This window comes from Nerophis lumbriciformis, linkage group LG09, assembly GCF_033978685.3.
Source record: "Nerophis lumbriciformis linkage group LG09, RoL_Nlum_v2.1, whole genome shotgun sequence".
NCBI lineage: Eukaryota > Metazoa > Chordata > Actinopteri > Syngnathiformes > Syngnathidae > Nerophis > Nerophis lumbriciformis.
Genome location: NC_084556.2, coordinates 19,655,739 through 19,680,272, shown reverse-complemented (window position 1 = coordinate 19,680,272; position 24,534 = coordinate 19,655,739). Strand labels below are relative to the sequence as shown.

The following is a 24,534-nucleotide window of genomic DNA, read 5'->3' as shown; positions in this document are numbered from 1 at the left end:
TTTATTTATTCATTCGATAGGGAAAACATAATACAGGTACTGAGAGAACAGGCACTTTTTTGTTTTTGTTTATCCCCCACCTCCCCCCCAAAATAAAATAAAAATACAAAAATTAAAAATTTTGAATTACAAAAAAATATTTTAGTATAAATGATAAACATCACAACCTATCATAGCAGGCAAGCTGCATAGGGATGACACCACAGCATCAGGAGTGGACTCTTAGAAAGTGTGACCATCCTCTGTGTGACAGGCACTACATTTCCATGCACTAAATTAGTCTGATTTATCAAATAGTTCAAGACAACTCTTCCCGTCCAACCTGATGTAGCTTGAGAGGCACTGCAAATAGGAATGGGCAAAACTGCCCAAAGGTAGGTGTGCCGAGCTTGTGGCATCTTATTCAAAAAGACTTGAGGATTACTAAAATTTGCTGCTAAAGGTGCATCAAGGTGATTTAAAAAAATGTAAATACATTTACAAAATAAAAACACATTGTCACTATGGGGTATTGTGTGTAGAATTTTGAGGACAAAAATGAATTTATTCCATTTTGGAATCAATGCTGTATCATGACAAAATGTGGAAAAAGTAAAGCACTGTGAATACTTTCCGGATACACTGTACATCCAAGCCGTTATTCTTCACAACAGAACAATAATAAAAAAATATATAAAATACAAGTTAATATATATAAATACAAAGTAATACATTTTCGTCGGTTTCGCTTGCATACGGTTCAAACCGATATGGCTCAATAGCTTCAGTTTCTTCTTCAATTTCGTTTTCGCTACCTGCCTCCACACTACAACCATCCGTTTCAATACATGCGTAATCTGTTGAATCGCTTAAGCCGCTGAAATCCGAGTCTGAATCCGAGCTAATGTCGCTATAGCTTGCTGTTCTATGCGCCATGTTTGTTTGTATTGGCATCACTGTGTGACGTCACAGGAAAATGGACGTGTGTATATAACGATGGTTAAAGTCAGGGACTTTGAAGCTTTTTTTAGGGATATTGCGTGATGGGTAAAATTTTGAAAAAAACTTCGAAAAATAAAATAAGCCACTGGGAACTGATTTTTAATGGTTTTAACCCTTCTGAAATTGTGATAATGTTCCCCTTTAAACTCTGCGTCGTAAGCGTGTCTCTTAATAGGAGCCATTTTGGGGTCTTTACATAAACACACAAATGGAAATGAAACGTCATATATCTCAGCATGCACCGCGCGCATCTTCTTCTACGGGGGCGGCTGCTTACCATAGAAGAAGAACTTCTTCTTCTACGTGGGAAAATTAAGTCGGCGGCTGCTAACCATAGAAGAAGAACTTCGCCTTCTACGTGGGAAAATGAAGTCGGCAGCTGCTTACCGTAAAAGAAGCGCTTCTTCTACGGGGAAAAATAAGTTGGCGGCTGTTTACCGTAGTTGCGAGACCTAAACTTTATGAAAATGAAGTTTAGGTTTGTTGTGGCTCAATATTGGTTCATATATAAGGCGCACCGGATTATAAGGCGCACTGTCAGCTTTTGACAAAATCGGAGGGTTTTAGGTGCGCCTTATAGTGCGGAAAATACAGTATATGTAACAACTGCAGCAAAAAAAAAAAGGGCAGCATAAACTAGAGAGTAGATCCAGCAGAAAATAGACATTATAAACAAAGACAGGTAGCTAACATAGAAGCGATCGGACAAATTAAAAAAATACTTGAGACTTCCCGCGGGTCGGATTTTGGTCTTGAGTGTTTTAAGAACAAACAGAACTATATATATAACTATAGAAGAAGTTTAAGGCAAGTAAGTAAGAACTGACTGTGTGCTGATCTGGCCCAGCTGTTCAACAGAGGTGAGTCCGGCTTGCAGGAAGCTGTCTTCGTAACGCTCCATCTTGATCGCCCTCAACCATTCCCCCACTGAGGCACAGGACGAGAGGGGCAGAGGCGAGCGTTGGCCAAGCAGGGGGTAGGAGGGGCTGGGGGGAGGGGGAGGAGAGGAGGAAAACAAAGAGACAACTTACACCAACTGTCACCGCAACAACAGCTCACATACATGTCCTGCAGCCACATTCCTGTCACCATTGGGAGGAATAATCTGGGGCTGGGGTGACTGACAGGGACAAACAATGGGATTTGTCAGGGGGTGCAATGTCCTCTGCTGCGTACCAGCTGGGGGACAGTTAGAATGTGGATGGAGGGAAACGTGCACAGCAAGCTGCTGACAGGTCACAGCAGGACTTGAGGGTGCCACACAAGACTGAGCAGCAGGAGGAAGGATGCCTGTCACGTGACTGTCACAGCTCCATACCAAAGAAAAAGGAGGCGAGCAGACGTCACGAAAGGACACCAGTGATAGTTGTCAGGGTGCATATTTGACGCCATCCTGACCCCGATGATGACCTGTCAGTCAAGCACACAAGCGTCCACTCACCCTGCTCCCTCCTGGGCCACGATTTTCAACGAGGCGGGGTTTCGGATCAGCTTGTCCAAGGCGCTGACGAGCTCCGCGAAGCGAGGCCGCGCCGAGCGATCCTTCTGCCAGCAGTCCAGCATCAGCTGGTGCAGGTGAGTGGGGCAGTCGGGGGGCGGGGGCAGCCGGTAGTCCTGCTCGATGGCATTGATTACCTGCATGGGAGGAAACACAATCAGTGATTATGGAGACAAACGCAAAGAAAACACTAACTACTATCTCTGATTATTTTGTGATATTATTAATAGTCAAAATACAAACATTATGTCTAAATAGTGTAAATGTGCTAAATAAAGCCAGGTGTGTGGAAGAAGGCTGTATTATTTCCAAAATTTTAAACCACACTCATTTTTAACCTTTAATAATGATTTGAAGTGCAAGAAAAATGTGTTACCTTGAGGTCACCTATAGCCTCAAATGTTGGTGCCAGTTTATTTTAGAAAGCGCTAACTCAAGCCCCCGGGGGTTAGTTGGGTTTGTAGACCCCACACCAGGCTACTGCTTAATTGACTAAAAGTTATTAATTGCAGAATTTTACAGTATTAGAAAACATTACAAATGATACAGTGCTGTTCCACACCACAGAAAAATGACTAGAATAAACATATTGTTAAAAGAACCCTTACAGTAGACATCTATTCAAAAGTTGTTTGCTCTTACACGCATGATAAGGTTGCGCATCTGTCGCTACTGTGGAGGCTGGTGTGTCACAGGGCACAGGGTATAGTGTATAGAGACAGTGTAGATAACTAAACCACAGGCTCCATGTTGGACACCAAGGATGTGTGCGGCTGTGCAACTGCAGTAGCTGTTTTCCTGACAAAATAAACCAAAATAATAGGTCTAAATATAGCTGAAACATGCTCCAGCTCATAAACTTACAATAAAACATGCTCTTATTTCATCAAAGTAGTTTTGGGGGCATATTTGATGCATTTCACTGTATATATAATGCAGTGTTTAGTGACCAGCAGACTGTCCAACACGCTCCTGACGGCGCAATAAACATAACAAAAAAAAAAATACACTCAACAACCAAAAAAAAGTATCAACCTCATTTTGCCAAAAATCTTTTTTAGCTTTGGACCAACAATTACAAACACATTATGACTTTTGCGTGAAGTATGTCACATTGTATTGTTGATAATCACTGTGCTACATATGCTTGTGCTTTTACTTAGTTTTTTTGCATATTTTTCATAGGTTTCCAGTGGCGAGTCTGCATGGCTTCCTGATTTTATTATCACAATATTAAGTTCAATATTGAACTAATGCTGCTTTTTACTGCAATATTTATTAGTTTAGTTTGGATTACTGTTGACACATGCAGAAAAGGTGCAATTTTGAAGAAAGGTTTTGTCAGGGAAAGTGTATTAATTTAGTGTTCCTGTGAGTGAGATATACCAGGTTTCCCATGCATATGTATATGCTTACTTACCTCCGACTAGATACCGTTGTCATTCATTGGCACTCTAGCCTTCCCGGCTAACCTTTATTTTTCATAATTTTCTTTGCCGCGATGCCATTGCTTCCCGCATTTTTGACGAGTGAAGCGTGCATGTTTACACAGCAAAAACTCTTAAATTAAAAGAAATATCTAATCGGGAAGTGCTGTGTTGCTTAGCAGCGGCTCCAAACTGGTGTTCAACATTGTATTCGCGCAAGGCGGGTTTTGACCAATCATTTAGGAGATCGTCTCAAATCAAGCTGTCCATATTCTATTTAATGAGTCATGCCATACACTGCCACCCATTGGTCAGCTATTGTAAGTGCAAAAAAAACTTAGAAAACAATATGACCAACAGAAAAGCAGTATCTGTCTATTTGTTTCTATTCTAACAGACCCAGACAGGTATAAAATGTGAGGATATCAAGCTACAACGGAGGAGTAATATATCTGTACTGGCTTTGTGATATGAGGAAATAGTGCTCATCCTAACCCTAACCCAAAACAGGCTTTATTTTGACATAAAAATATATAGTATTGCTGTAACATTTTGAAATTTTGGCCACAAATCAATTAATTTGTGTAAATGTTTTTTTTAATTGCAATTGAGCAATATTTCATAGGTATTATCAGCCCTATAGTATCAAAATATGAATTTCAAAACACAATATTTGGAGATTGGGTTTAAAAATCATTACAGTAAACCCTCATTTATTGATGTTGATTGGTTCCTGGCAATACCGCAATAAATCAATTTCTGCGAAGTAGGAATCATTCATTATAAATCTGATATTTTCATAGATAGAGCTTAGCAAATTGTATATTATCTCCTAAATACAATTTCCAAAATAATGAGCCATTTTGACATAAAATAATACTCTTTAGTCGCCTTTACAGTCTTTTAATCCAACACAGCAGTGCTGCCTGATGCTGAGCCAATCAGTGGCCACGATACTGAACAGCGTTATCTGAATGGTTTGGTCTCATCTACTAGTTAATACTGCTCTAGTATTTATATTTGTATTACATATAGCCATTTTTATGCTCACAACATCTCACTTTAAATATTGCAGTTTCACCACATTGTGGATTTCTCTTTTTGTTGTTGTTGTTATACTTAAAAACAACAACAACAACAACAACAAAGAGAAATCCACAATGTGGTGAAACTGCAATATTTAAAGTGAGATGTTGTAAGGGGCAACCGTATTTAATGTTTCCTTTTGTTGAGAGCCATTCGAAAATTGTGTTATGTTCACATGACAATACAGACTCCTTAATCTTAAAAAAGTTGTTTTTGTAAGTTGTCAAAGTTTTTGTAACGGTGTTTAAATATGTCAACATATTGGTTGAGAACATTCAAATTTACTGTATATACAAAATCTCATTTTATTCCTTTTTTTCCTAAAATGTATTCATTAAGTTCAAATACATATCTCTTTCAATGGACATGTCATCAACTCCTTAAAAAATATGTTTTTTACAAAAAAATGAAGTATAATTGTTTTTTCTCCATGAATTTGGGATAAAACATCGTGCAGGTGTCCCTAAAGTTGTGGCCAGCGAGTACATATATCTTTGTGAAGAAATAAGACAGCATGGACTTTTTTGTCCTTAACTTACATCTTGGTTGCTCATGTCCCAGTACGGCCTCTCTCCAAAAGACATGACCTCCCACATGACAATACCATAGCTCCACACATCTGAGGCTGAGGTGAACTTTCTGAAGGCAATCGCTTCTGGTGCTGTCCAGCGGATTGGGATTTTTCCTCCCTGCACAGAGTTGGGGGGTGGGGGGGGGTTCAGACTTCATCCAAGCAGGCTTTCGTTGGTGTACTTTGATTATTGGAATGCATGACTATGTTGCATAAAATTGCATTAGGGTTGCAAATTATAGACAATATAAGATATAAATTATATAAATTTGGCCGACGATCGAGCTTTTAATACTATCGTCATATCCTGATAATGCATGTTTGACATGCATTGAATATGTATTTGACAGCGACAAGCCAACAAACGCGTCCTCAACGCAATGTAGCGTCCTCGCTAGGGAGCTAGCACCCAACTGATTGCCTCCATAGCGGCAGATAAAGTATGTTTCTTACAATTATCATTATCACTGGTGGACAAAGAATAGCTAAACATGCTACACTACACACAGTAGAATGATACAAAAAAAGCACAGCAAACCACTAAGATGGAGCTCTTCAATGTAAACGGGGGGATTGATACAAATATCGACAGTTATGATACCAAGTATAGTATTGTCAATTCTACAGTAACTTGAACTTTTTTCTTTTTTTAAATCACAAACATGTGTTTTTTTGTTTTTTGTTATTGTTTACAAACTTAAGAAATACGAGGAAATAGTTTTTGTTTTTTGTTTAGGTATTTTGCACAATTCTTGTTTTGCATGTAATAAAATGTAATAACACAATTATTGTAATATTTAATAGAATAATTGTCATCAAAAATGTAACCATTCAATGATCTTGAAAATTTTAGGTATCCGTAGAAACATCAGTATGACCAATACTGCCCCTGTAACTACTTGGTATTGGAGCGATACTCAAATTTGTAGTATCACACAAAACACAAAACAAGTATTAAAAAAATAGAAGTGAAGTGTGTATAGAACCATTTTACTAGAAAAAACAACTATATACTAACAGTAAATTAGCAAGTAGATTAATAATATTTTTGAGAAAATAATACAACCGGAAATGACGCAATATGTTACAGCAGTGGGATTCAAACTTTTTCTGAAGTGGCACCTCAGAAAAACACTGGGCTCTCCAAGTACCACTTTAATGATCAACATTAAAATAAAGTAGCGCAGTAGGCCTAAGTATTAATTAAAAACAAGACAGTGGTATTATCTAACAAGCAAATAAAAAAATTTTGGCCACTGTAACATCACACACAGTTTGAACAGTATCATTGTGTTTGAATATAGTAAAATAAAATACTATACTTAATTAATGTACACAATTGCAATCTGGTATGCGTGTCCAAAATAAATTGAACTGAACTGAACTGAAATAAAATTAATTACACATAAAAGTTAAATAAACATTGTACTGAAATAGATATTCAAAATAAATACAGTTTTAAAGTTTTAAATGAAAATGTATAAATGTATGTAGTATATGTGTAATAATATTAGATTATTTGGCATACCTCAGTTTGAGAATCAATGTGTTATAGCATAGCTAAATTAGGAGCCTTTTTAACTCCTTTTGAAATTGTTCTATTATCATTTATATGCCAAATAAAATATTGTGACATATATAGTTATTGCAGGAAGCTGCAATTTATATTGCAATATACATTTTTGTCATATTGCACATCTCTAAGTTGCACACAACAAGACAGAGGAGGGTAGTGGTCTCACCAGGGAGCTGGTGTAGGTGGGGTCCGAGGAGTTCTCCTGCAGGAAGCGTGACAAGCCAAAGTCGGACACCTTGCACACCAAGTTGCTGTTGATGAGGATGTTTCGGGCTGCCAGATCTCTGTGGACGTAACTCATCTCTGCCAGGTACTTCATGCCGGAGGCGATGCCACGCAGCATCCCCACGAGTTGGATGGGTGTGAACTGGCTGTCATTAAGCTAAAAGTCGAGAAGAAGAAGTTTCAGTAGGAGCACGATGGATGGCCTTATTTTGGGAGTCACACTGACCCGTAGGAAAGAATCCAGAGCGCCATTCTCCATGAACTCTGTGAGGATCATGACGGGACAACTGGCTGTGATGATGCCCTCCAAGTGGATGATGTTGGGATGCTGAAACTGGCCCATGATGGACGCTTCAGACAGGAAGTCGCGCCGCTGCTTCTCGGTGTATCCGCCTTTCAATGTCTTTATTGCTACGTAGTTTTCCTTTTTCCCAGGGACCCTCAGTCGACCGCGGCACACCTCCCCGAACTCTCCTGCAGCCATACATAAAGTCTCATTTAGCGCACGTTAAAAGGCGCTGACATTATTCAGACGTCAAGTAAATGGAGCGCTTGCTCGCAGCTTGTCCTGCCCTTTGCTTTGAATAGGAGCTGCTAATATTGCTAACGTGTTTATCAGTTAATAGCTTTGTGCTGCAATATTGAATTCGGCCTGATAAAGAGGAATAACGGAAATGGCTTTTTAAATGTCACTGAATCAATTTAACCTAGCAAATTAGATTCTAAACTAAGCCATTTCAAAAGAAAGATAATCAGAAAATAGACGACTAGAACAAGTTTATCATTTCATGTTACACAAGCATACAGACAGCGGGCTTACCGGCTCCAATAACCTCCTCAATCTTTACAAAGGAAACATCGATTTCCTTGGCAAATTCGCGCACGGCCTCATTGGGGTCCTCGTAGGTGAAGGGGTCGATATAAACCTTGACCCCTAAGAGGGAAAAGCAAACAAAGTCGTGGGAAAGGAAGAGAAAACAAAGGTTAGAGAGCTGCAAGCGGCGTCAAGAATAAAAGGAGGATTTTTCATGATGTGAGCGTGTTGTCAAAAGTTACCTTGGCCAACTAAGTACTGGCTGTTCTTGTCACTCAGCTCTGGATCTTTCATGCGGCTGTGTCTGCTGCTAAAACAAAATCAGCACACAATGTTTTTTTTGGAGAGATCAATTCTGCACATCAATGCAGAATGTATTTATCCCTCACACAGTGGAAGCCTCTTATAACGGCTATTCTACCCAATTGGTATTTGCGTCGCCAGGAAATACAATTTATAAATGCATGATAAGAAAAACTGCAAATTATTTTTCTATGAAGCAAAGTGCAAAATTTCAAAAAATAATTTTAACTACACTAAACACTGAAAAAAAAGCATTTGTTGTCTGGCACTGCTTCCTAAACTTAGATTTTACCATGAAATACAATAATTCAAAACCTTGACAAAGTGTATATTAGGTTAGAATTCACACTTTAATCATGTCGCTGGGTTTTCACTCAGTCCTGTTACCCTAACAAACACATTACCCACTCTAAAAAATGTGGAATGTTCAACGAGTCACATGGTCCACAGAAAGTTGCATCATTCAGATATTCTACAGGACATGTGAATGCCAAAAGTAAGTCTACTTATTTTATATTTCTGTATATTTGATGACATTTCAACTATTACAAATGCTAAATCTTAACACAATCCTGTTACCAAAAATTATTTTTTATGTTATTTGTTAATGTCTAAATTACATTTTTGCTGAATCACTATATAGAGATTAGTGTCAACATGCTATTTGTAAAAATAGCATGTGGCTATATTTCATTGATTTACTAATCATATGCTACAAACTCGCTCCTTTTACTTTCAGTCCTGTTACTCAAATAAGTCACCTTGTACAAAAATGAAATAAAGTTGTCTGAGAATGACCAAGGTCCGTTTTGAGTAGTCCAATATGTGTATTATTAGATTTAGAGTTGAAAAAAAGAGGTTTTAAGTTTATTTTGCAAGCTACAAAAGACAAAGAAATGGCAGTGATCTGGTGAAATGTCCCAAATATTGTAAATGAATGGTAGCAAATAGTCTGTAGGATCAATTCAAATGAGTGTTGTCAAACGATAATTATTTTAAATCCCTTTTGAATTTGGATTATTCACAATTAATTTGAGTTGCTACAAAGGCGTTACTTAATGTATCCGTTTAACTTTTGTTGACAACATTGTCTGTTGCCCACTGCTTATTGTTGATCATTTTAGCTTGTGGCTGCCTCAAAAACGTGTTTTGCTTTTTGATGTTGTATTAAACTTGTTGTGCTTCCATGCAAATTACCTTGGTTTTATATGAAGTTCCGTTGAGGTGTATTTTGAAGTGACATTTGCCAATAGTCGGAGTAGCATGATTGTTAATGATTAACACAATATTCTTTTGCAATTGATCACATGAGTTCACTTATTAAAATTGACAGCCCTACTTTAAATGTAAAGCACAAGGTATGCAGGATAAATTAATAAATTAAAAAACCCATAACAAAAAGACTGACTGGTTGAAATTGAAAATGAATGTGAACAGTTCTTCTAATTCAGTGTTCTACTGTATATGGACATACTGTATATTTATGTATAGCTGCTGCCCAAAGAAAAACATTTATCAGAAAAGAAAATGTTTTCTTCACTTTTATTTTGCTCTCTAATGAGGACAAACGTTATAGAATATTGATTAACTTGTTTATTTTAGGTAATGATGCGTTTACTTTTGGAAAGTACTTTGTTTATGGTTGGAAAGGAGTAGAAGAAGCAGAGCTTTTCCATTTCATACTAACTCCTAACACATTTATTCACTTCCTGTTCTCAATTTGTACACAATTTACTCCATGAATAATAACATTCTGAAATAAATAAATAAATAGTAAAGTAAGTTGTAATTCACATAGTAAGATGAATAAGCTTTAGGAATTAGTATTGTGTGTTTTTGATATTCTACTTTTTATTTATAATCAATGCTGCTAATTGTTAAGAGATATTAAACTTATTTTAATAGTAACAGTAAAAATAAAGTTTTATTCTATGTTACTTTTTTACCCCCCCATCATCTAGTCCGGGGGTCGGCAACCCGCGGCCTAGAGCTGCATGTGGCTCTTTAGTTCCGCCCTAGTGGCTCCCTGGAGCTTTTTCAAAAATGTATAAAAATGGAAAAAGATGGGAAAAAATATTTTTGGTTTTAATATGGTTTCTGTAGGAGGACAGACATGATATACACCTTTCTATTTTTTTTTTTAAATCCCACTGCGAGCGCTGTTTTGTCCTAATTATTTCGGCGGTCTTTGAACTCACTGCAGTTGTGTGGACTGTGACGCAACAGTTTGTTTACATGTATAGCTCGCACAAAAAGACGTGTTTTATGACACTCCTTCTTTGTCTCATTTTGTCCACCAAACGTTTTATGCTGTGCGTGAATGCACAAAGGTGAGCTTTGTTGATATTATTGACTTGTGTGGGGGCTAATCAGGCATATATTGTCAGTGAATGGCTGCAAGCTAATTAATGCTAACATGCTATTTAGGCTAGCTGTATGTACATATTGCATCATTGTGCCTCGTTTGTAAGTATATGTGAGCTCATTTAAATTCCTTTAAATTAATCATCTTTAATTACATTTTTCTCTTAGAAGCCTACGTTTAACTAATGTTTTCCAATGTTGTAATGTAGAATAAATATTAAATTCAACATTTCTGTCACTGAAAATTGGCGTCAGCCTGCGACAGTCATTTTGATTGTAGGCTATTATAGCAAATATAGACACTTACATCATGTGTTACTACTACCTTCATTATAGGACTTATATAAAGCTTTTATTTTTTTGCGGCTACAGACAGATTTGTTTTTTGTATTTTTGGGCCAATATGGCTCTTTCAACATTTTGGGTTGCCAACCCCTGATCTAGTCTATACCGCTTGTTCTCATTTAAGCTGGAGCCTATCCCAGCTGACTTCGGGCAAGATGCACAAACCACTAAACCACCGTACAGTCATTTCTCTCCGACCCTTTACTTGTTTACTTGGATTCTATGTTATTATTGCTTCTCATACTGGAAGACTTCAACCATCATGTTGCTACTGAAGTGCTGCCTTCGTCCATTTCTAATCGCTCTACCTCATAAGCCTAAAATAGCATTAATGCACCACCCTTACTTAGAGGCAAATCTGGGCCTCTGCCACCGGTGTATGTGTGTGTGTGTGTCACAAGGTCACTGCTATTGTTCTCCTGTCCTGTGGAAACAGGGTTGGGACGCCTGCATCCTGTCTCTCCTTGCCTGCAAACCTCTACCGTCATCTCAACCTCACACACTCATATAATATACCCATAAACACACACATGCACACACACTTTCTCTGCTTGAGATGGCATCTTGCACTGTTTACTCCAACAATGAAGCTTGGGAAAGAAAAAAAGAAGCTTCCTAATGAGCAGGATAAGTTTGAGCCGCGCAAGCAAAACAGACACTGCTTCACTTCACAAAGGAATAAAGACGAGTGCGAGATAACAAATGATCGTTATAAAACACCAGAGCAAAGCAGTGCAACTCCATAAAACCTCACATTCCCTTATTATTCAATTTCCTGTTATTTTTTCAGTGTCTGTCTCCTCCTACTCTTCCTTTCTCACCGTATGCAGTAGGCTGCCACAAAGATGAAAGTGACCAGCAGCAGCATCCCGACGGCGATAAGGATGCCTGGCACCAAGAATTGGGAGGAAGAGTCGTGTCCTGGACGAAGGGGAGGAGAGCATTAAAGCAACCGCACAAGTCGAGGGAGGCGAGGCATATCCACGACCTAAATTAATGTACTAAAAATCACCACATTCTGTTTTCAGGAAATTAAAAGAGGGAGGAAGGGGCGGACCTTGCAATTCTTTAAAAGGCAGTTTTTGTCTCCATCCCTTTTGAAGGTCCAAAAATAATGTAACAATATTAAATGAAGACAAGTCAAACACTTATGCCAGGTGGAAAACCGTAGCTCAGACTGCTTTCTGAGAATGTTTAGCATTTGACCAATCAGTGGTCAAATGTTAGATACATGTAAGAGCAAGTCGCAATCAGTAGAGAGATATTTAGGATGAAAATGATTTTAAGACAGGTGCTTTGTTGCTGCGAGTGAGATCATTTTCAAACACTGCTTTTGTAACATTACAGGTGTAGATTAAAGTACATTATATTGGACCAGGAAGAAAGCAGGTTCCAGGGATGGACTGGCCATCAATAACTCTGTTAGTTATGTGCTCCAATTAACAATGTTGTTTAATTCTAGTTTTAAGTCATACTGTGTGTTATATATACTCTTTATTTGTATGTAGCAAGCTTCTATTGTGAAATAACTTCCTGTGCAACTATCGTACTTCATTATTGATTGGCACTTAACGTGACTGCTTGACCTTACATGAGTCTGAAACAGACATGCTATTGATATAATAAATGCAACGGCGCTGAAAACCAGAGAGAGTAAGGGATTTTTCCTTATTTTCTGTGAAATTTCCCTATTTTTCAAATGCAAATTTTACATTGTCTGTACAGACCAAAAACAAAGACCAGTTGTTAAAATCATGCAAAAACGACAAGTATGTAAGACAGGGGTGTCCAAACTTTTTCCACTGAGGGCCGCACACTGAAAAATCAAAACAAGCGGGGGCCATTTTTATATATTTTTATTTCAAAAAACAATACAATATATGTATAAAAAACATACATTTAGGCTTCCACTCAGGCTTGATCCCGGGGACTCCAAAGGGTTTTGGTCAAAAAAATATTTAAAATGTGTCATTATTCAGTATTATTATTTGTATTATTATTCAAGGGTTAAATCTCTAGATCAACATTACCGTATTTTCCGCACTATTAGCCGCACCTAAAAACCACAAATTTACTCAAAAGCTGACAGTGCGGCTTATAACCCGGTGCGCTTTATATATGGATTAATATTAAGATTCATTTTCATAAAGTTTCGGTCTCGCAACTACGGTAAACAGCCGCCATCTTTTTTCCCCGTAGAAGAGGAAGTGCTTCTTCTTCTACGCAAGCAACCGCCAAGGTAAGCACCCGCCCCCATAGAACAGGAAGCGCTTCTTCTTCTACTGTAAGCAACCACCCGCCCGCGTAGAAGAAGAAGAAGAAGCGCGCGGATATTACGTTTCATTTCCTTTGTGTGTTTACATCTGTAAAGACCACAAAATGGCTCCTACTAAGCGACAGGTTTCCGGTTCATGAAAAGACGCAATCTCTCCATCCGCACACGGACTACTATTTCACAGCAACTGCCTAAAGACTTTCAAGAAAAGCTGGCTACTTTCCGTGCATATTGTAAAAACAAGATAGCTGAAAAAAAGATCCGGCCAGAGAACATTATCAACATGGACGAGGTTCCACTGACTTTTGATATTCCTGTGAACCGCACTGTGGATACAACGGGAGCACGTACGGTGAATATTCGCACCACAGGGAATGAGAAGTCATCCTTCACTGTGGTTCTAGCTTGCCATGCTAATGGCCAGAAACTTCCACCCATGGTGATATTCAAAAGGAAGACCTTGCCAAAAGAGACCTTTCCAGCCGGCGTCATCATAAAAGCTAACTCGAAGGGATGGATGGATGAAGAAAAGATGAGCGAGTGGTTATGGTAAGTTTACGCGAAGAGGCCGGGTGGCTTTTTTCACGCAGCTCCGTCCATGTTGATATACGACTCCATGCGCGCCCACATCACGCTGGTTTTTAATATATTATTAAAGTTTGACTGACCTATCAGACTGTTTTTTGACATTCCTTTAGCGCAGTTAGATGCAGCTTATAACACGGGGCGGCTTATAGGTGGACAAAGTTTTGAAATATGCCGTTCATTGAAGGCGCGGCTTATAACCCAGGGCGGCTTATGGTGCGGAAAATACGGTAGGTCTATCTGTCAATATAACGCTTTTAAAGATTTAAGTTGTATGCTCTTTTTGTCAAAGAAAACCCAGTTTTTTAAGATAAAAACACAAAATATATAATATTTTCATCCAATAAAATTTTTAAGTGGAATATTTCAGATTATATAATAATTGGAGCCTTAAAAAGGTCAATAACTCATAACAACATTGATTTTAATTCATTATTTTTTTTGAGCAACGACACTTAAACACAAATCACACTAAAATTATTGGGGATCCAAAAGGGTCCTACTCCTTAAAGTGTTAAAAAATAAATTATAATTTTTTTTTACTGTTTACTTTTAACACAATAATCTCGAGATCAACTTCAGATCTATCCGTCAATTATAAGTTGTATTGTGGTTTATGTTTTTTGTGTATTTGTTTTAGGCCCTTATTTAAAAAAACAGCTTAGTTTTTTATATGGCAAACACAAAATATGCAACATTTAATCACTTAATGTGACGTAATTGGAGCCTTGAATAGGTCAATAATTCATAATGACATTGATTTTGATTCATTATTATTTTTTAAAGAAAGAAACAGCCTGCATGGCAGCTTTGTGTTATTAGACTAAACATTGCAACATTTTCTTGTTACATTTCACATGGTTGCTTTTTTATATCACTTTTTATGTTTTTTAATCGTATTTTTAGAATGTGCCGTGGGGCCGTTAAAAAATGACCTGCGGGCCGCAAATGGCCCCTGGGCCGCACTTTGGACACCCCTGATGTAGGACAAAATGTTGTTTCTGCTCTCTTTTTATGTGTGACCACAGTGTTCTTTAAAAGTATATTATAGAAGCTTTTTGTGGAATCTAGGATGGTAACTATAGCTAGGTATAAAAATAAACTACATATATAACCCGGCAGACTGTATTTCGGTTTGGATTATTTGAGTTACGGCACAAAATAAATCACGAACACTACCCAATCATGTCCTTGCTTTATGTATATGTTCTTAGCTGCGCAGGGCAAAATACCAAAGTGAACACTAAGCGAAGGTCCAGCAAAGTGTGCACATGTCCGGACCACAAGTGTGAACGCAGTCTAAGTAAGTGCAAAAATGCTTAATCCAACAGTAAATAAAGCGTTCCTCTTAATGACAAGACTCGGACATATAGATGTTTATCTACTGTATGAAGGTGTACAGATTTAAGATTGTTTGGACTTGACGGTGGTCCTTTCCAGCCTTAGTATTTGTTTTTGCATTACCGTCAGGCAGGGTGCGGAAGACGGCTGCAGGACTGAAGCTGCCAAAACCAGCCATAGTGCGCGCCCGGACCTGCACTTCGTACTGCGTGGCCCTGCGGAGGTCCGTCAGCACGGCCTGGTTTCTGCTGCTCTCTGCGTAGTGGCACTGATCTTCACTGCGCCGCTCCTGCACACACAGAATGAGAACACTGTTTGGCAGGGTCGGAGGTGTGAGAGAAACTGCGACGAGTGAGGAGACGACGGACATGTCAGACACCAGACGCCAAAAATACTGCACTTTGTGCGTTTATCTCCGGTGGTCTCTGCCAAAATTAATCACAGCTTTCAAGGCTGTTGCTTGATAACAACAAAAGATAATTGCATAGTGTTAATTAGAAGTAACAGACTATTAGAAGACAAAATCTAATGAGTTGTACCAATTTTATGCCTTTACAGATAATAATTGTTTATCATATAATTAATGTAATGTGCCTGCAGTACATCACAGCGAGATTTTTTATAATTTGGTTCCTTTATTTAGCCTGAAAATAATTGCTTTGCCGTTTTACACAACAAAAACAATAATCACAGTTATGAACTAAATCAATCAAATGGAGCATTGTTACATTTGAAAAGGCAATGGAGTTGATTGGAGCTGTGTTGGATGTCATTATATGCTGCATTATCTAATGTTCATATGAAAATTGAGTGTGCATAAAAGACAATTCAAAGTTTAGTGTAGTTTGGAGACTAACTTACCTTCTCACAGTAGCGTAGTTGATATTGCAGGATGGTGTAATGTGGCTGCACAGGGACAGACCAATGTAGAGTCAGACTGCTCTCTGTGGAGTCACTCTTCTGAATCACAGACACCAGTGACGGCACTGTGCAGAAGATAGTAAAGAATATTTTAGCGGCTGCTTTCAATTCTCCATACATTTCTTGCAACTGTCTTGTTACCGTCATAGCTGGTGGTAATGTTGACACTGTCGCTGGCGGGGTCCTTGCCGCTGAGTTGAGACACCCCGTTGAGAGCCTGGACAGTGAAGGTGTAGGTGGTGTGAGGCAACAGGCCCCACATCTCCACCCTGCGACTCGTCAGGCCCTGCTGGGCTGGTCGATAGCTGACGCTATCGCCGCATGATAAACATGGTCCCTTCGGCGTCCGGCAGGAGAAACATTTGATTGTGTAGCTCAGGTCAGTTCTGCCGCCATCGTCCAGAGGCTCGTTCCACTCCAGTCGGAGGGAGGTGCCGTTGATTTGCGAGGCAATGCTACGTGGGGCTGAGGGCGGCCCTGTGGGTAAACATGCAATAGTCAATTAATTGCTCAAACACTGTGAGTAACAGTTTATTAGCAGTCTTTACCAGGGTTGAGTTAAGGCACTTTTGCTTATGTCGCACCCTATAAATGCAGTAAATTACATATTTAAAATGTAAACATTCTGAAAGTGATTACCGTAAATGCCGGACTATAAGCCGCTACTTTTTTCCTACACTTTAAACCGTGAGGCTTATTAGACGGAGCGGCTAATTTGTGGATTTTTCTTCGCTGACGGCAATAATAAAAATAATTTCATTAAAAAAAAAAAGCAAATAGGGTTTTTTATTGTTTGTGTTATGGCCCGATCTTTTGGACAGATTTGTTCACTGCAGGTGCTGCAGTGTCCTTCCATTTATTGGAAGTGCTTTTTTGTTTTTCAACCAGAGTGCTGTTCAGACTTCTAGCCATCCATAGCGTTTCTACTGGTATGGATTCTTCATTCATCACTCCAAGCAACTTTTGTAAGTTTTACAGTATCAGTAAAACTGTACTTACTAAAGAGTCCCATGTGTGATGTCTGTAGGAGTGTTTTCACGCATATTTGTATGCGCTATCGTATTGTAATGACGCTAGCGTCGTGAGCATTAGCTAACATGTTTACGAGTGTCTGTGTTAGTATTATTAACTTACAACAACATTATTTTGTATTGTATCAGTTTGACAAATTCCTCATTAAACTCACAAAGACGTCACCAAAAATAATTTTTTCTTCTAAAATGTTGTGGGTGTGGCTTATATCCCGCGCTCTATAGCCCGGAAAATACGGTAATTCACTTGATCATACCAAAGTGAATAGTATTGTGCTTATAGCAAATCGTGCATACAATTAATTGTATTCGTCCATCTAACAAGCAGACAACTTTTGTAATTTCAGAAATCAAGTATTTTTTTAAAACTTTAAATGCTTTTCAATGTAAACCTCTTTTTTTTTTAACTATCTGAGGATAATTTTAGCTGCAATAACTTCCTTAATTATCAGTATAATTTGTTTTAAATAGTTTTTATACCGCGTATATATACATATATATATATATATATATATATATATATATATATATATATATATATATATATATATATATATATATATATATATATATATATGTATTAAAAGTTAAAAAGTTAAAGTACCAATGATTGTCAAACACACACACTAGGTGTGGTGAAATTTGACCCATCCCCTTGTTCACCCCCTGGGAGGTGAGGGGAGCAGTGGGCAGCAGCTGTGCCGCGACTGGGAATCATTTTTGGTGATTTAACCCCCAATTCCAACCCTTGTTGCTGAGTGCCAAGCAGGGAAGTAATGGGTCCCATTATTATAGTCTTTGGTATGACTCGGCTGGGGTTTGAACTCACAACCTACCGATCTCAGGGCGGACACTCTAACCACTAGGCCACTATATATATATATATATATATATATATATATATATATATATATATATATATATATACATATACATACATATATATATATATATATATATATATATATATATATATATATATATATATATATATATATATACGGTACATATATATTTATTTTATTATTTATTAATTTTTATTATACATTTTTTTCTTTAGGTATAATTGTATATTAATATGTTGGTAACAAATACAAAAAATAATATTTTTATGACAAAAACTCTTAAGTTCCAGAAGAATCTGCAGAAGTAGCCCATATGGTGGACTGGGACATAATGATAATATGAGCAATACAATGTGAAATTAAATGACTTGATTATTGTTACACATATTGTTTTTTTATCCATACTTATATTGTTTGGTTTGATCTACTAGCTGTGGTCTGTGATGCTATTGCCACTGTCCTGTATCTCTATGTGGTGTTGCTGCTTTTGGATCCTTCATTCCCTTGGAGATCAATAAAGTTCCATCTAATTTAATCATAATTGAGACAGATCAACAGCGCCGCTGATGGTTACAGCCAAGAACTGCACTCATTTGGGCACTTTTTTGGGAAGAATTTTGACCATCATTCACAATCCTTATGAGAGATGAAGACATACACGTCTTTCTCTTTCCTGAAAAAACACAGGTAATGGAGAGTCATCTGTTCTTTTAAAAACACAGCAAAAACACGCCAACAATGCTCTATCTACATACTGTGACCTGCATAATAACCAAGCTATACCAACATTGTGAGAGCTTACGTTGAGAAACTACTTTTCTGTCATAGTAATACAGCACTTTGCTCACAGAGACACTCACATTGCTCATACAAGTCACTAGCGAGAGGTAAGCCAGCTACTGGAAAAGTGAATGCTAAATTATAAATCATGCCTCTCACCTATATAGTAAAAGGTTGTGGCCATAAGCCGAGAAGTTGGTCAACTTTGATATTCCACACGTTACCAACTAAACCTCTGAACTGACCAAATCAGTGGAGAAAAATCCTAATATCGATTTTTCTCTCCAAAATTGCGATTGTGATTCAATTAGCAATTTTTATATTTTATACATATGAATGCATGAAACATAACATGCATAACGAGTGAAGGAATACATGTTACTTTTACACAATCGGACATTTGGCTTTGTAATCATATTTTTTTCGTCCTAATTTGAGTTACTTTGCAGAACTTCTCACAGGCGCGTCAAGGCTCTCTGTTTGTGCTTCCTGGGTGTGCGGTCTCGCTGAGTTGCTCTCCCCTCACTGAGACAAAGATTGTGAACGACTGAAAAGAGGGCTCACTGTGGTCAGTTAATTCTACTGTTAAATAAATGCGCTCAGGTGGTGAGAGCGATGTACGGAGTGAGACGTCTTTCTCCCTGTTTGAAGAGAGACAAATAAACGCGAGGCTCAACAATTGTGATTGGCAAACACTTCTGTCAGTCAAATACCGGTGATGGCAGAAATAAATGAAAAAAATATTTATCGCACTAACTAAAACCTCAATGTCGATTTGATGTTGATTAATCGTGCAGCCCTATATTGGCTCTCAACTTAGATCCGAAGACATCGCTTGGAAGTCTGAGCAAGATGGTTGTTTGTTCTCAGCATTTTTTACCTGAGGGTTATGCTGAAATTACTCTGGTGCTGAAAGATACAACAATCCCATCAGTATGCATCACAGTGAAAGTTGATATGGTAGTAAGTGTTTATTTTGTTATGTTGTCGATTAAACATATAGCACTAATGCTAAATGCTGACGCTAGGACAATGGCTTAGTGTTTCACTAGAGATGGACCTGCTCAGCACCCAGCTTATAAAATGTGTGGCTCATCCTTCTTATATTCAGGTTAAAAAAACTAAGGTCCTGGATCCTCATTTGTCCCAAAGCAATTGTCGTTGTCATCTCTCATGAAGTCTACAATGATTAACACTGAACGGGCTCTTGATGCTGTTGTCGTCGACAGAAGTAGCATTCGTTCCTTTGTGCTCTGTGAAATCTATGCGCCCAGGAGAGAAGTTCCGGTAATGCTCAAAATGTGAATTGTGAAGTGAATTATATTTATATAGTGCTTTTCTCCAGTGACTCAAAGCGCTTTACATAGTGAAAACCCAATATCTAAGTTACATTTAAACCAGTGTGGGTGGCACTGGGAGCACGTGGGTAAAGTGTCTTGCCCAAGGACACAACAGCAGCGACTAGGATGGCGGAAGCGGGGATCGAACCTGGAACCCTCAAGTTGTTGGCACGGCCACTCTACTAACCGAGCTATACCGCCCCAACTGACCAAAATACTGTAAAAATTACATGTTATCCTTAATGTGACAAATACTCCATTACATATATACTTGCAGCATGTATATAAAACAATGTTGGAGGTTTTTTCTGATGTTTCTAGAGGGCTTTAGAGGCGAAATAGGTCAATTGCCATTACCTGTACTGTTAGACACTTCTTGCTAGCAGTTTTTCACTATTTATAATGCACAAAAAAGAGAAAGACGTGTGTTCTTGTATCACATAGGGATTATGAATGATGGGCAGATTTTAAAAAAGTACAGTTCCACTTTAACTGTTTCAAGATTCACTCAATCAATTCCACAAACTCCAATCCATAAATGTTTTAATCAATCATCATCAATCTAACCTCATGTTGGAAACACTTCACATCATATATATCATATGAATGTTTGTATTGTGTAATCCCTCTAATAAAATCAAAATTAACCAATAATTTCATTTTTGCGCCTGTTGTGGAAATCTGATGCAATCAAAGTGTATCAAATGTCTCCATCAAATCCAATTATAACCCCTCACGCTCCGTTTTTACCACCGGTTCACCTTTTCATGACCTACACAGTGCATTTGTTTGCCGCTAAAGACATATTACTTGGTCTTTACATGTAGCCAGGAAGCAGAACAATGATCCCGCAGAGCCCTTCGCGTCACAGCAGGAGCGTATGGTGGCAGAATTTAACTGGTCCAATTACGCCTCGCCGGAACGCGCATGATAATGATCGTTGTCTGAAAATGGTGAGGAGATAGCTGTTGCCTCGAGCCGAGAAGAAGCAAAGAGCCACTGAGACTGCCACTGCCAAGGAGACAGAGCTTTGTCACCGAGCCTCCAGCTGCCGTACGTGCAAATAGTTTTCTCACTGGAAACCCAAGTGGGCCAACATCACACACGCACACACACTCACACACACAAGCAATCACCCGGGGGAATGTAGTTTGAAGGTGATTCATTTTCACACTTGAAAATCAGATTTAACGTCGGCTAACAGATTTAGATTGAGAGGCAGCCTGGACCGAAAAAACTAAATCGGGAATAGAAACGGGTTCATTAAGTAATTTGCAATTCACATTATCAGTAACAATCAGGTTGCATTCATGTGATATCACACTTGTGTCAAGTGAGAACGCCAAGTTTCACATCCTCTTTAATGGCTACTATGAGGAAGCACACCTAACTGCTAAGCCCCCTCCCCACAATTCACACATCCAACAAGAAGTACTTCTTACCCACAGTACGCTAATCGTGCCGGGGCTTATTTTGCACCTAAAGCGTGCCACACACCATTGACAGTGGTGGGCTAAGGCATGGCACCAGGACATAATCTTTTCAAAAAGCAGTTTTGGTGCTCTACAGCTTTTACCATCCAAAAACAATGTTACGTTACATCAAATGGAGAAGGATCAAGCACTAGGAACAAACAGTAGCCTGTTTTCCTTTAGATCTTACTCCATTATTATCTTATCCAATTATTCCACGCTCTACTGTCACTGGAAGTTGTTGGCCATTAATTCTTCCTGGGTCACATCAGCTAGACGGAGTTTGATATCAGAAGCTTCATTTACATTAAGGGAACCCTTCCGCGGATGCCTACAGAACTTTTAAGAATTCAAAGAACTTCATTGTCATACCAGCATCCATGAGATGACACAAACTTTGGTACCCAAGGTCCTAGATGTAGCTCTAAGTGTACAACAAGAACAATATAGTATGTGCATAATAGTTTAAAAAGAATAGGATGTAAATCGACTAAGTTACAAATATCATAGGTTAATACGAATAGATTATAAATAGAATCAAATGAGTAGAAAAATACAGTAAATTGTGATCCAGTAATGCAAATAGAATGTAAAAATTATAACAGCAAACCAAACCAAATAAAAGCCCAATTGAGCACAGTTGGTGCATGTGCATACCTGCCAACTTTTGAAATCAGAAAAACCTAGTAGCCAGGGTCCAGGGGCCGCAAGCCCCGGTAGGTCCAGGACAAAGTCCTGGTGGGGGGTTCAGGCTTCGCCCCCCGACGCAAAATGATTATTAGCATTCAGACAGGTTAAAATGTTACTAAAACCATCACTTTTCTATCAGTCACAGTGACTTTTCAAAACAAAAATATTACAGCAAAAATCATATGGGTTGATTGACATGTTTATTCTGTAAGCTAACTTCAATAGTTTGAAATTATTTTGACAGTTAATGCCAGTTATCCTGTCAACCTTTCACAAGACTTCAATTTGTTAATTGAAAGTATAAACAGTATAAACACTTTTTACAGTAAACAAATGGTAAAACAGTACTAAACAATTCCATTAAAAAAAAAATTGGTGTCATTATTAACTTTCTGTCCAAGCTTGTATGATCTACTGCCTTGTTCAATTGTAAAAAATATTCTGTGCCTAAAATTCACATTTCTATCACAATGATCATACTGTAAACATGGTAAGCTAACTTCATTAAAATTAATAGTCCTGTCAATAGCATGGAATTACAATTAAAATGTAGTAAGCCTTTCAAAAGAATTCAAAATATGAAAAATTAATGAAAATTAATTTAAGCCATCAGACACTTGAAAAGTGGCACATCACATCTCTAATGTAATCATTTTAACTTTTCAACAGAAATAGCACTGCAAAAATATTAAGGACATACTTCTGTATTTTGGTAGTTATGCTGTCAACATTTAACAAGATTTCTTCAACTTGGACTTGAAAGCATAAATAGTATAAACACTTTTAACAGTATAACAGTACTAAACAATTCCAATAGATAACATTGGTGTCATTACCTTTTTGTGGCTAAAATCCGAAAAACGTTGAAAGTTTTCCACTTGTATCGCTAGCAACGGCATTAGACTTGTGTTCTTTTGTCCTAACGTGGTCTTTTACATCGCTAATTCCTCCGTGTCCGATCGAAAAATCTTGTCTGCACAAGGTGCAATTCGCGTAGTTTTCACCCTTTTTGGAACGGATAATTATTCCCGGATAGGCTTTTGAATATTCTTCACGGAATGACTGCAGTTTTCTTTTCGGTTTAAGACTCGTTTGCGATTTTTCTCCGGCTGATTCCATGATCGTTCGCTCGTTTGGAAACAATGGCAACATGTGCCTCGTGCTTGGCAGCGGTGCTATAAATAGCCTCGTGCATTTAAAAAAAAAAAATGTTTTTAATTAATGAAAAACCGTATTTTTTATCACTGCAACCGTAACCCGGAATAGGTTGATGAAAACCGTACTAATTACGGGAAAACCGGAGTAGTTGGCAGGTATGCATGTGTGCAAGTTAAAGGGGAACATTATCACAATTTCAGAAGGGTTAAAACCATTAAAAATCAGCTCCCAGTGGCTTATTTTATTTTTCAAAGTTTTTTTCAAAATTTTACCCATCACGCAATATCCCTAAAAAAAGCTTCAAAGTGCCTGATTTTAACCATCGTTATATACACCCGTCCATTTTCCTGTGACGTCACATAGTGATGCAGATACAAACAAACATGGCGGATAGAACAGCAAGTTGAGGGACATTAGCTCGGATTCAGACTCGGATTTCAGCGGCTTAAGCAATTCAACAGATTACGCATGTATTGAAACGGATGGTTGTAGTGTGGAGGCAGGTAGCGAAAACGAAATTGAAGAAGAAACTGAAGCTATTGAGCCATATCGGTTTGAACCGTATGCAAGCGAAAACGATGAAAACGACACGACAGCCAGCGACACGGGAGAAAGCGAGGACGAATTCGGCGATCGTCTTCTAACCAACGATTGGTATGTGTTTGTTTGGCATTAAAGGAAACTAACAACTATGAACTAGGTTTACAGCATATGAAATACATTTGGCAACAACATGCACTTTGAGAGTGCAGACAGCCCAGTTTTCATCAATTAATATATTTTGTAGACATACCCTCATGCGCACTCTTTTCCTGGGGGTCTGGCGGCAGATTTCTTTGACTTTATCGTTGGAAATGCATCTGCTTTGAGTGTCGCAGGATATTCACACATTCTTGCCATCTCTGT

The 24,534-nt window shown here is 38.2% G+C and overlaps 1 protein-coding gene across 3 annotated transcripts in view; it reads right to left on the bottom strand.

Annotated features, from left to right (window-relative positions):
• ephb4a (eph receptor B4a) overlaps positions 1-24,534 on the bottom strand; it is a 93,250-nt gene that overhangs the window by 2,233 nt on the left and 66,483 nt on the right. The window contains exons 6-16 of one of the 3 annotated variants that reach the window (XM_061962368.1): positions 16,454-16,789; positions 16,253-16,377; positions 15,515-15,680; positions 12,012-12,111; positions 8,421-8,488; positions 8,185-8,298; positions 7,591-7,838; positions 7,306-7,521; positions 5,532-5,681; positions 2,423-2,616; positions 1,809-1,967 (exon numbers count right to left, since the gene is read on the bottom strand). In XM_061962368.1, the coding sequence (XP_061818352.1) occupies positions 1,809-1,967; positions 2,423-2,616; positions 5,532-5,681; positions 7,306-7,521; positions 7,591-7,838; positions 8,185-8,298; positions 8,421-8,488; positions 12,012-12,111; positions 15,515-15,680; positions 16,253-16,377; positions 16,454-16,789 (1,876 nt within the window). The remainder of the gene's footprint in view (positions 1-1,808; positions 1,968-2,422; positions 2,617-5,531; positions 5,682-7,305; positions 7,522-7,590; positions 7,839-8,184; positions 8,299-8,420; positions 8,489-12,011; positions 12,112-15,514; positions 15,681-16,252; positions 16,378-16,453; positions 16,790-24,534) is intronic. The other 2 variants (XM_061962369.1, XM_061962370.1) reach the window with 2 other exon arrangements.